Source organism: Sorex fumeus, unplaced genomic scaffold, assembly GCF_029834395.1.
Source record: "Sorex fumeus unplaced genomic scaffold, SorFum_2.1 ptg000050l, whole genome shotgun sequence".
Lineage (NCBI taxonomy): Eukaryota > Metazoa > Chordata > Mammalia > Eulipotyphla > Soricidae > Sorex > Sorex fumeus.
In genome coordinates, this window is record NW_026606107.1 from 18,678,581 (window position 1) to 18,692,813 (window position 14,233).

A 14,233-nucleotide genomic window follows, 5' to 3' on the forward strand; every position below is an offset into this window, starting at 1 on the left:
CAGAAGACAAGAAGGAATATGTATAAGAAAAAATCAAAAATTACTGCATACCTCTCCCCCAACAACTTAGGAAATCAATTACCTGAGAAGCAATAGATCTAGCTGTTTTACTATTGTCTCCAGTCATCAAGACCACTTCCAAGCCCATGGATTTCAGAATATGAACAGCCAATTCTGCTTCAGGCTTCACTGTATCAGCAATAGCTATCAAGCCACAAAGTTCATCTAATATATGAGAAGCAATAATGCAGAGAAGCTTAGAATATAAATAGCACTGTAGCACTGTCCACTTTAGCACTGTCCTCCCATTGTTCATCAATTTGCTCAAGCGGGCACCAATAACGTCTCACAACAAATTGTGAGACTTGTTACTATTTTTGGCATATTGAATACGACACGGGTAGCTTGCCAGACCTTGCCTTGCGGGCAAGATACTCTCAATAGCTTGTTGGGCTCTCGGAGAAGGGCGGAGGAATCAAACCCAGGTCTGCCACATGCAAGGCAAAAGCCTAATGCTAGGATCACTAGAATATGAATAAGGCAAAATAATTATCTGATTTAAACTTCCAAAGAAAATTAATTTGATAAGTAGATCTGCTTTAGAGCTTGGCTGACCTCCAAATGTCTCCAAGCATGCACAGACTTTATAGCACAAACCCTATCACAGACATCCTTACTTGGCCATAAAAATTTCTAACTGATGTATGGGTTACTACTGTCAGTAGTAACAAAAAAAATGAAAAGAGTGGAGTTCATGCCCAATTCAATCAGCTAATCAGTGGCTGAATAAATAGCAGTACTCCTACATTTAAAAAAATGAAAAGAGAAGCCTTACTGGATACTGCAAGACTTATATTATTTCCTCTGATAAATTAATGGTCAATAGCTCTTAAAACATTAGCCAATTTAAAGGTAAATGAAATTGAAAAATGTATTTTTTCATGTTTAAGGCAAAGGATAGAGACAAAATTATTTTATACTGAACGGGAAGTCACTGCAAATAGCTTTTTAATTTTATTTTTGGTTCTTTTGGCTACACCTGATGATGCTCACATGTTACTCCTAGATCTGTACTCAGGAATTACTTCTGGTGTGCTCCAGGTACCACATAGGATGTCAAGAATGGAATCCAGATCTGCAGCATACAAGGCAAGCACCCTACCCATTGAGCTACTGCTCCAATCCCAATAGATTTTTAGTAAATGGGCATGCACTGAGAGACAGTACAGATGTTATAGCACATGCCTTGCATGAAGATGACACAGGTTCAATCCTCAGTACCCCAGACAGTCTTCCAAGTCCACAAGGAGTGATCCCTGAGCAAAAAGCTAGGAGTAAGTCCTGAGCACAGCTAGGTGTAGCTCCCAGTCAAAAAATGTAAATGGTATTTACTGCTTCTTCCTAAATCTAATAAGATACTACCTTCATACCAGCAACAATTATAAGTGTTGGATAATTAATCTCATAGCTAAAATTTTACACTAAGAAATGCTTTAACATACGAAAGCACCAAATAAAATTTCAAAAAGGTTCACTGTAGTGTTTTTTGCAATAATAAAATGTTAATAATAGTTTAAATTTCTAAATGGTAACTGATGGGATAAAATACATTTATCTATGGATTATATAGAATTAAGTTTATATTCCAGCACTGGAAAGTATATATTAAATAAAATACAGCAAAATAAAATAGTGTAAATTTTTTTTTTTTTTTGCTTTTTGGGTCACACCTGGTGATGCACAGAGGTTACTCCTGGCTCTGCACTCAGGAGTCACTCCTGGCAGTGCTCAGGGAACCATATGGGATGCTGGGAATCAAGCCTGGGTCAGCCGCATGCAAGGCAAATGCCCTACCCGCTGTGCTATCTCTGCAGCCCCAATAGTGTAAAAATTTTTAATTAATTTTTTATTGACCTTCACTAAAGTTATATAAAAATATTCTACTTAAATTGTGTATACATACTAATATAATTCTGTTAAAACCATATCTGAACAAAAACAGTAAGGAAATACAAACAATTAAAACTGATATTTGCTTCAGAAGTGAGTTTACCATGAAAGGAGGACAGAATATTAAGGAAAGGGACACCAAGAAAATCATTGAAAGAAGCGGACATTCTGGTGGAGGGTGTGAAGTTCCGACAAAATATGCATAAAATCATGTCACTAACTGTATAATGAATCATGGGACCACAAATAAAATTTTTGAAAAATAAATAAAACTGACATTGGGGAGCCACAGGGATAGTTTAATAGACTGAGTGCCTTGCAGATTAGAGTCCTGAATTTGATACCTGGTACTACAGTCTCATGAGGACAGTAAAGTTATCCTTGATTACTGCTTCAGGAGTAACTCTAAGCAGTTTGAGGTGTGGTCCAGCATTGCTAGATCCCTAAAGTACCATAGAAGTGACATCTGAGCACTGAATCAGGAGTAGACCCTGAGCACCAATGGGTATGGGAAGCCAAGTGCCTTACCTACTGTCTCTCCAACCCTCTCCCAAATTTGAATAAATCAAACTGACATTAGGTTAGGATGATGAAATTATAGATATTGTTTTGCTTTGCTATTATTTTTATGCTATGCTTTTTTCACGATTAAAAAAAAATCTGACTTTTTTGTAAGGGCCATACTCAATAGTGCTAGAGGTGAGGAGCTGGACCACTAATAGCAATGCTTGGCTAGTGGGTACAGTTAAAAAGGGTCAGTGCTAGAACTACTGCTGCTATTAAGGTGCCACCAGGGTTATAGCTGAAGGTGTACACAGTGCTAGGGATCAAATTAGTCCCTCATACATGCTAGGCATATACTGTACCACTTGAGCTAACTCTCCGGTCCCTGATTAGTTTTTTGTAAAGATGAAGCCAAATAGACTAGGAAAGCAATTAACAACACAATGCAAATGGAACAAAACTTTTTTGGTGTCAAGAATCAAGTCTCACACATGTGACACAAGCACTCTACAGCTGAGCCATATCCCTGGCCTGTGAATTTAAAATTGATAATAATTTTGTTTTGCTTACATTTTACTTGCCATTGAAGATGCTTTTAAATAATTCTCATAGTTCAAAAGACTCAAAATACACATCAATTGACATCATAACTGAGTCATACACAGCACAGGATGGAAGACCTTACCATCAACAGCTACCAATACAGCTGTACGACCTTTTCTCTCATGTTCAGCCATGTAACCATCCACATCGGTACTAATAACAAGACCATTTCTAATCATCCATTCCCGGTTACCAATAAGGACTTTATAGTGCTGAGCATTAAGAGAATCTGAAAAATTTACAGAAATAAAATATAGTGAGTACCTTTAATTTTTTACAACAACCCCGTGAGGCATATTCTTCCTAATTTTACCCAGTCAGTACACCGTATTTTGGGGAGATCACAGTCTACAGTAGTGATTTCCAAATTTTCAAAGAATATATATTTGTGCAAAGGATCTCCATCCTTTGCCTATTCTAAAACAGTTCTGCAACAATTCTCTCTCTCTCCTGCATAAACACACTCTACTTCTCTTGCACACACACAAACAATTTAAATTATACCCTCTTTATCTCACTTGTCTTTCTAGTTATTACCACATTTCTCTACTCCTGTGCTTAGTAAGACTTCTCAAAAGCGTTACTGCTGTTGGCTTTTTCATATTCAAACCTTACAATTATCTGGTGAACCCATTCCAATAATTATTTTATCTCTACTACTATTCCAAAGCTTTTTTTTGGTCTGTTTTGGACCACACCCTGCAACGCACAATGTTTACTCCTGGCTTTGATCTCAGGAATTACTCCCAGTGTTGCAGGGGTAGGGAGGGCTGGACCATATAGGATGCTGGAGATTGAACCCATGTCGGCCACAAGCACGACAACTGTCCTATATCAGAAGTATCTCTCCGGCCCCTCCAAAGCACTTTTAAATCTGTTTTGCTTGTTTTTTGGGGGGCACACCCAGCACTGCTCAGGGCTTACAACTGAATCCACACTCAGGGATCCACACTCCTGGCAGGTTGGGAGGACCATATTGGGTGCTGGGGATTGAACACTGGTCGGCTGTGTGCAAGGCAAGCACCCTCCCCACTGTACTATCACTTTGGCCCATATTCTAAAACATTTTATATGCAGTACATCAGTGAGTGTGAGGTCAGTAAACCCACTACCTAATTCGCCTCATCTTACTTACCCAATTGGCAGTACTAATCCAGCTGATAACTCCCTCCTTCGTATTTTCTTATTTGCTCAGGTCCTAGAGGACAGCCTTCTAAAGAGCTACCTCCTTACTTGCCACTCATCTTCTTTGCTAATCCTTCCTCATCTCATTAGTACTGTAATTTATTGATTTGCAGGGTTCAATCCTTAAACCTATTTTCCTCCCTCTCCCTATTTTACTTCTCGGTGATTTGGTGATCATATCCAGTTTTTTTTTCTTTTTGGGTCACTCCCAGCGATACTCCTGACTCATGCACTCAGGAATTACTCCTGGCAGTGCTCAGGGGACCATATGGGATGCTGGGAATTGAACCCGGGTCAGTCGCATGCAAGGCAAACGCCCTATCCACTGTGCTATTGCTCCAGCCCTTAGCTTTTTTTCTTTTTTTCCAGTCTTGAGTTAAATAACTTCTATACCAGTGCTGGCCAAAAGTACTTTCTGTGATGATGAAAATACTATGTATATACTCTCTCTAACACAATAGCCATTGACCACATGTATGTACTGAACTCTGAAACATGGTTAGGATTGAATTTTAAGTCATATTAACTAATTTAAATCCAAATAGTAACATGTAACTTGTGACTACCATAGATCTGTACAACACAAATCTATTATGCCTGTGAACACAAATCTTTCTTAGTTTTTCTGGGGGATGGCCACAGCTAGTTCTACTCAGGGATTACTTCTGGCTTTGCACTCAGGAATTACTCTTAATTGGGCACCATATAAGATGCAGGAAATGAACTCAAGTTGGGTCAGTCACGTGCTAGGCAAGGCAAATGCTCTCTACCTGCTGCACTCAGCAACCCCTCTCCCCTCAAATCTTAATTTCGGACCCAGATTGTTTCCCAGATTTCCAGACTTGGGAAGCCAACTGCCTATTTACTAGATATTTCTTTTTATATGACATGTCCTCTTAAACGGGCTGGAGCAATAGCACAGCGGTAGGGCATGTGCCTTGTGGGTGGCTGGCCTGCCCGAGACAGGTTCGATTCCTCTGCCCTTCTCAGAGAGCCTGGCAAGATACCATGAGTATCTTGCCCGCATGGCAAAGCTTGTCTAGCTACCCATTACGTCATTGGAGACGTTACTGGGCCCGCTTGAGCAAATCAATGAACAACGGGAGAACAGTGCTACAGTGCTACTGTCCTCTTAAATATGTAATAGGCACTTAAAATGTCAAAAATAGAACATCAGAACAGTTTTCTCTAATAAGGCCCCTCCTGTAATCATCTTCATTTTATTTAAATGGTAACCCCATTTAAATAGTAACCCTCTAACTGTTTATGCCACATACATTGAAATAATTCTTGATTCTCATTTCTCTCATATCACATAACCAATCAAGGAGAAAATCTGTAAGTCAGCATTCCCTATAATATACATTCAGCATCTGACCACTTCTTATAACCTCTTCTTCACTTCACTGGTCCAAGCCAGACACTGGCCCAGCCTAACAGCAGTTAATTATGAATAAATTTGTGGAATTCTGCCCAATTCAATCAGCCGAATCAATGGCTGAATAAATAGCAATACTCCTACATTAAAATAATAAAAATTATGAATAAATTTGTAAATCACAGTGTCTTAATAAAAAATTCAAATTTAATTTAAAATGCACACAGTTATATCATATAGAAGAAAGGTCAGAGTAGGGGCTTAGATTAGTGCCTTATTTGAATTCTCATGAAAGATGAAGCATTTTTTTTAAATCTATTTATTTTTCTTTTTTTATTAGTGAAACACCATGAGGTACAGTTATAGACGTACAAATTTTGTGCTTGGGTTTCAGTTATACAATGATCAAGTACCCATCCCTCCACCAGTGCCCATCATCCACCACCACGGGTCCCATCATCCCCCCACCCCCCATCCCCCCCGTCCCACCCTGCCTCTGTGGCAGGGTATTCCCCCTTGTTCTCTCTCTCTTCTTTTGGGTACTGTGTTTTGCCAGAGAGGCATTGAGTGGCAATCATGTTTGGTCTATAGACTACTTTTAGCATGCTTCTCCCACCCTGGGAGGGTCCTCACAACACCCTTTATTTGGTGCTCTCTTCTCTATCTGAGCTTCCTTTTCACCTAGCACATATGGCTGGCCTTCAAGTCATGGAGCAAAATTCCTGGTACTAATCTCAGCCATTCCTGGGTGTTAGTCTCCCTTTTTGTTGCTTTATGTTCCCCAGATGAATGCATTTTTAGATTTATTTATTTCCATTTGAACAAATTCTTTCCCTCAGGCTCCTTTTGACTTTATTAATTATCTGTTTGGATGTCATTTTCAAGTCATTGAGCATCATTATGATAGTCACCTTAAAGACTTCTTCAGGCAGATTACCAAGGTCTGTCTGATGTCACTGGACTATGTTGCCCTCTGTCGACACTTCTGTTGAGTTCTTTTGTTTTCCCATTATCCCTTGTATTTCATTAACTGGGGATGGGATTGGCTAGAGTCTATGTCCAGGCAGAAGTCTCAGGCTGGTGCTGGGAATGAATAGATGTCTGACATACCCTGAGACATTTGCTGCTATGGCAGGTGTGCTGTGATCTAACGTTTTCATGCTGGAAAATTTGTGGTGGTAGGCTGAGTCTACAGTATGCAAATGTGAATTTCCAGGACTCTGAGTGCATGAGATGGGTGGAGTACAGTTGTACGGCCACATACGCAATTGTATGCTTAGTGTACTTACTGCATTTTTATCATATAAGAAGGCCACTTACCAGATAAGTCAGAAGATATTATTCCTCTACTGAAAACTCTCCAGAGGCTTTTCATCTCAAGGTAAAAGTCTTTTCAATGTTCCTACATGATCAAGTCCTGCACTAGATCATATATTTTATTCCTGTCCCATTTATTTACTCTGTTGTAGTCACATATTATCCTTGTATCTATCAAACCAATTAAGCATATCATGACTCCAGGGTTTTGTACTTAATATTCCTCGTGCCTTGAATTCGCATGTCACAAATACACACATAGCTCTCCCTTGGCCCTGTTTTCTCCTCGGTTCTTTGCTCATTGTTTTCTCAAAAGCCCTACCCTGATCACCCTCTATAAAACAGGACCCATTATCCTTACCCGTATCTCCCCCCATATTACCATTTATATTAGATATATTCTACATTAGATACATTTTCTCAATTATTTGCTCATTGCCTCATGTTGTTTCGCCAGAGAGGAAAAAAAATCTTCATAAACAATGCCAATAAAAGTTTTAATGAGTGAAATTACCATGTGTCATTATGTTTGACACTAGACATTCATAGATAAATCACTGTTCAATAGAATGAGACAAGAAAATAAAGATTTTTTTCAGGCAGTGTGTCCAGTATACAGATTAAGTTCAGTTATAATTTTTAAAAAGAGCAAACAGAGAGGCTGGAGTGATAGCACAGCGGGTAGGGCATTTGCCTTGCACAAGGATGACCTGGGTTTGATTCCCAGCATTCCATATGGTCCCCCGAGCACCACCAAAAGTAATTCCTGAGTGCATCGCCGGGTGTGACCCAAAAAGCAAAAAAAAAAAAAAAAGAGCAAACAGGGACCAAAGCATCTGGTAGGGTATCTGCCTTACATACAGATGACCCAGGTTCAATATCTGCTCCCCCATATGGTCACCTGAGTGATATGAAGTAATCCCTGAGCCAAAGCCAGGTGTAAGCCTTGAGCATCTCCAGGTGTGGCAAAAAAGCTAAAAAAATTAGTGACTAAATTTAAAAAGCAAATATACCTGTCTATGTATGGTCAGTCAATAAAGACTTCACAAAAGAAAGATATTAACTGGTTCAATTGGTTGAAAAGTTCTTTGGATGTTTTACAAACACAGATGAAAATAAGTTAAGATAGGTGTGGAATTTACAAAGAAGAAACTAGAGAAAATAGTAATGATATCATTTTAGATATCATAAACATGAAATAAAGAGGAACTTTAAGTATTTTTATATGAATGGAACACAGAGTATATATGGGGCAGTGGGAAAAAACAAGATACACTGGAACAGGGAAGGACACTTATCGGAATGTACATCTTGAATAAAGTCCCAAAGGACTGAACTTTGTCCCATGGGTACTGAAAACAAGTCAAATCAGAGTCTTTAATAGAAACGCCTGGATGAACTGTAGAATACATTTGAAACTCCTGAAACAGAACTTTTCAGAAAGACAGGCAGAGTTTTTTTCTATTATATTTCTCTGAAGGCTATGATTCAAAAATAAGTTAACCACTGTAATAAAAATTGTTCAGAAAGTGTTATGTGTGCATTTCCACGTTGAAAAATTCGCTTGAGCACAAACAAGTGAGAAGGTACTGGAGCACTTAAGTGGGTATATAATGGTTTGGGTACAGATGGATGAAGATCTATCTCAAAAGTTAGGTTTTTCCTAAAGATACAGATTTTAGAGTGGTAGCGAAAGCCTACAGATGGTAGTTATAATAAGTAATATACATGAATGAGATTGTATAGACAATGATGTAAGGAGAAAAAAGACTAAGAAAACCTTGAGGACCATCATTTGAGAAGGAAGAAAAGGATTAGAGCAGAATTATAAGAATGATCAGTGAGGAGAACATATGAGTAGACTAGAAAAAAATAAGATCATGGAATTAAGAAAGGAAAAGATTTGGGAAATAAGAAATGGTCAACATCGTGAAATACTTTTGTGAGGTCATACAGGGTGAAAAGTGAGAAGTGACCAGTAGAAAAGGTACTACAAAAGGTTAACAGTAGACTTAGACCAGTTCCAATAGTGTGGATTAGGCAGAAGCTGATTGCATAGTAAATATGTTAATCCACCAAGCCTAAACTCTTTCTAGAGGCTTAGTTATAGAGGAAAAGATTGGACAGAATTTAGATGTGAATACATTTATTTTGGTGGAAGAAGTGTTTATATGTTTGGAGAAACAACAACTCAGGAATGAAAGATGGAAAATAAAAAAGCAGATGGGGCATAATTGAGAGAACAAGGTCTCTGTGGAATCATAAAGATAAGGAGGTTAGGTAAGATGAAGGATACCTTTCCCACTGGAAAAGGAGTAATTCTGGGCAAAGGAAACGGAAAGAATAGAAGTCTGAGAATCTGAACTTTCTATGTGGAAAATAAGATAATTTGCCGAGAAAACTAAGGTAAGACCATAAGATTTTGTTAATAATATAAAAGCTTTCCAGAAGTTATGGTTTTAAATGAAAGACTGCTAAACTAGATGAAAGAATCACAAAGGCTAGACTTCACCACTCTCGTGGAATCAAGGTGTACAGTTAGCAAATATTCTCAAGTAACTCAAGTAGAGTGACCAGAATGTTTATGTTAAAATGATTTGGAAGAATAAAACTATAATGGTAATTTTTACTTCTTATTTAACAGTTAAGAATTATACATTTGACATATGTTCAAAACTGTTCCATAACTGGAGCTAAAAAGAAAATTAGCTTACTTGAGAGCTGAGCATCAATGATCATGGAAGACGAAGTTGATGACTGTTCATTACTTGCATCAATTTGAACCAGGGATGCATTTTTAATATTATTTTCCTCTATCTTCCAAGTATTCTTATGTAGCAAGCCTTCAATATTGGTGACTTTACAGCTAATACCACAGCCTGGCACAACCTGGAAATCTACGCAGGTACCCAAGGTTTCAGTGTCCAGCTCCTACCAAATAGAAACAGAAGAGTTTCCTCTGTTGTTCTAATAATCCAAGGTAAATTAGTAAAATTAAAGATTACTAATGGCTAATTCTAAAAACTTTGATACATATTACATGCCTGATTAATTCTAAATACCCCTTCCCTTATTACTGTCCATTTGACAGTGGGTTTTGAAACAGATGAAGGGACAGAGAGCATTTAGTATAATATTCAAAGTGACAGGAGAACCTCAGAATCCTTTGATTTAATCCCAGTTTCTATATCAAGCCAGATTTTGGTATTCAGTTCAAAGCAAGGGATAAAAAAGAATAATGTCTTGAGTTACCACAGTGCCCCACTAGTATGATTCTGTTTTATGTAATCCAAAGAATTCTGGTGGCCATAATTGTTTCTTCTTTATTACTTTACCCTTTCTTGATTTGGGTATAAAGAAGTCACCACAGCATTAAGAATTAAAAAATAAAAAAGCAAATTAAAATGGGCACAAAATGGGAAATTTTAGTCACATTTTAGCTGTAGAATTGTGAGATAATTTATTCTCAATTATGTGAGAACTGGAGCGATAGCACAGCGGGTAGGGCGTTCGCCTTACAAGCGGCCAACATGGCCGACCCGAGTTCGATTCCTCCGCCCCTCTCAGAGAGCCCGGCAAGCTACCGAGAGTATTCGATATGCCAGACACAGTAACAACAAAGTCTCCAATGGAGACGTTACTGGGCCCGCTCGAGCAAATCGACGATGTGAGAACATATACAAAACAATAAAAATAAGACAAACTACCTTACAGAAAAAATATACAAAGAATAGAAGCAGGCAGGGTATAAGAAAAAGAAATTCAAGTGGCCAATAAATATATAAAAAGATGTTTAGGACTAACCATAATTAAGAAAACATAAAAAAGTGCTCAATTAATTTTTTTAATTTATTGATTAGGGAAGCTCTATGGCACTGTCTTCCGGTCCTTCATCGATTTGCTTGAGCACCAGTAATGCCTCCATTGTGAGACTTGTTACTGTTTCTGGCATGTCGAATATGCCACGGGGAGCTTGCCAGGTTCTGCTGTGTGGGTGGGGATACTCTCGGTAGTTTGCTGGGCTCTCTGAAAGGGATGGAGGAATTGAACCTGGGTTGGCTGCATGCAAGGCAAATGCCCTACCCGCTGTGCTGTCGCCCACACGGGAAAGCCTGGCAAGCTACCCTTGACCTATTCGATATGCCAAACACAGTAACAACAAGTCTCACAATGGAGACGTTACTGGGCCAGCTCGAGCAAATCGATGAACAATGGGAGGACAGTGCTACAGTGCTATTGATTAGGGAAAACTATTGGTAAGAAGGTAGGGAAATGGGCACTGATAGATTTTGGCAAAAGTAAAACCGGTATAAGTTCATGTAGGTATTGGTAATATTTATCATGTGAGCTTCAGTAGTCATCAAAATTTAACTTGCATGTTATCTTTTGATGTAGTAATTGAATTAATAACACTTAATATAGAGATAAACCTGTAAAATCCAACAAGGCTATTATTAATAGCATACAATCAAATATATGAATTAAAAGTAAGGAGGAAAATCTATATATTCTACTATGAAAAATATAATTTAATAAAAAATTTATACCAAAGATGTTCATTGTGTGGCCAATTTATGTAAAGTTTAGAAAACAATATACATAAATACACATACACATATATATGTTGATTATATACGTTAAAAACCATTAATGTGAAAACTTTTGTGAATATATTAAAAACTGTTGAATTATACACTTTATAAAGATAATTTTTATACTGTGTGTGAATTGTGACTCAATTTAGCTGCTATTTAAAAAGATTTAACAGATTAAAATTTAATAGTTGAAATTTTGCTGAGAGGAAGTATGGAAGAATGTAGATAGAAATGAGGCACTCTTTTTATATAACACTGAGTTTTCCCACCATAAATATGTATTGCTGATACCTTAATTTGTATATAAACAGTAAGTTGTGTGGCAGGATTATAATTTTTCAGTTCAATTTTATACTGTTCTGTATAAAGAGATTAAGACATATAAACGAGAAAATGTAAGTCTGTCTAACCTCACACCAAATGTACAGAAATCATAGCCAAAAGACAGTCAAGATTCAGTCTGAGTAATTCAATTCCTATGGGAGATGACTACATTAATAAATAAAGCGGGAAAATGTACCTGCTTGCAATATTTGGTTACAGCTGCTCCTAGAGGGTGTTCACTGTTACTTTCAGCAGTTCCCACAATGGCCAGGATCTTACTGCGTGATATTCTGTTACTTTCCACTAGAACCTTTACTTGATTCACTACTGGGGTTCCATGGGTAATGGTTCCAGTCTTATCAAATACAACTACTTTTACCTGCAAGAAAATTCAAATACAATGCACCTATATGTCTTAAAGCTTATCATTACCTTCCCAAAAATAAGAAAAAAATTTCTTGACATATTACTGTTTTGTTTCTTAACTAATTTATCTTTGACTGACTTGAACTTAACAGTCTTTGGGAAATAAAGAAAGGGATACTAAGAGAAGAAAAAGTCTAAGTTATACTGAATAGACTTCAACTGTACTGTGGCTATAAGTCATGCAGCTAGAAATGAATTACTAGCGATTAACAATTAGTAGGTAACAGAAGAAATGCTTCAAGTGCCTTCAAGGAAGTAGTGGCACATTCAAATTCTAATGAATTTACATATCCATAGCGGAATCTGGGCAGTAGGCAGATGGCTGTCAGAGAAAAGGTAATTTTATTAAAATGAGCACCAGAAAAGATCTGCTGAATTGTATTCACTTTAATTGGGTCTAAAAGAGAAGAACAATCTGAGAAGAGATAGATCAATGAAGGAAACTCAGCTCCAGACAGAAAAAAGGAAGAATCAGAGAACACAGGCACTTCACAGTGAACTCAACATACAAACCCTGAGCAATGAATAGCCTGGGCAATTAAGCCAAAAGGAAGAAACTAAATACCAAACATGATTCTGTACAAGAGAAAAAAGTTATATAGGCTATTATGAAGACCCCTGACTGAAACATGTACTAAAGAGTATATAATAGTATTATATCTCAAGAATGATTTCATGTGTGTGTGTGTGTGTGTGTGTGTGTGTGTCTGTCTGTGTGTTATGTATGAGACAGAGACAGAGAGAGAGAAAGAGAAAGAAAGAGAGAACTGGCTCAGGGGTTAGTCCTGGCTCTGTACTCAGGAATTACTCCTGGTAGTGCTCAAGGGCAAACTTGGGTTGGCTGTATGCAGGGCGAGAGCACTACCCACTGTACTATATCTCTGGCCCCTCAATAGCAATTTCCTGATTTTGATCATTGTACTGTGGTTATAGTAAAAATCTTATTCTTATTAAAGGGTCCAATATCTTCAATAAGGAGTATATAGCTGAGGGGTCAGAGATATAGTACAGGGGTTAAGGCACTTGACTTGCACACAGCTAACCCCAGTCCAGTCCTTGGCACTGTAGCAGAAGTGATCCCTGACCAGAGAGCCCCGAGTAAGCTTTGAGCACAGCTGGATGTGCCCTCACAGAGACTGCTGAACATTGCATTGTTACATTAAGTTTCTGATATGAATATTTACAAATAAATATCTGTATTGACTACCCAAAACAGAGTATACAACTGTAGAGAGAGCCCAAAGGGCTTTGCAGGCACTAGGTCTTAATCCTGAGAACTGTATGGCCTACAAGTATTGCCAAGTATATTCCTAGAGGCCTCCTAAGGATTTTCAAGTATGATCTTTGTGGCCCCTGACAGCACCAGGCTCAAATAGCACTGTATTATTCAGCCCAAGCACTGGACTGTCAGGCCTTTAGAGCCACGCTGTAAAGTGGCCCCAAAGCCCCATGAACACTGCTTTAGGAGCCTCTCCTGACAACTGAAAATAGAGGTATATGGAAGCTCCTTATATTATTTTTGCAATTTTTAAGTGTTAAATTATATTGAAACCTTTTAAATTACTATGAAAAGTACTAATTTGTTTGAAGTTCACAACACGCATTGGTACATAATTTACATCCTCATAATAAGAACATGCTAGGTAGGAACACAGTCTTAATTGATGTAAAATAACTTTAATTGAGACTGTTATAGAAAAACCTAATATGAAAACTGTTTGGTTATGGTTATAGTTAGGCCTAAAATTATAGCTGCAAACTGTCAGATGGTGGCAGCAAAGGCAAAGTAATTATGTAACTACAAGAGCTACCTTGCTATGAAAAATACAAACAATGAACTCACACACAAAAAAGGATAGAAACCGGATATACTTGGCAATTTTAAAAAATAATTCTTTTTTCCTGTTCTAGAAACTGGTCTACTCTGAGGGGGTGGGTAATAAAACTCTAG

General features: G+C 37.8%; 1 protein-coding gene across 1 annotated transcript in view; it reads right to left on the minus strand.

The window, feature by feature from the left end:
• ATP7A (ATPase copper transporting alpha) overlaps window positions 1-14,233 on the minus strand; it is a 131,277-nt gene that overhangs the window by 14,522 nt on the left and 102,522 nt on the right. Inside the window, exons 15-18 of the mRNA XM_056124115.1 lie at window positions 12,053-12,235; window positions 9,652-9,868; window positions 3,140-3,286; window positions 83-225 (exon numbers count right to left, since the gene is read on the minus strand). Coding sequence (XP_055980090.1) covers window positions 83-225; window positions 3,140-3,286; window positions 9,652-9,868; window positions 12,053-12,235 — 690 coding nt within the window. The remainder of the gene's footprint in view (window positions 1-82; window positions 226-3,139; window positions 3,287-9,651; window positions 9,869-12,052; window positions 12,236-14,233) is intronic.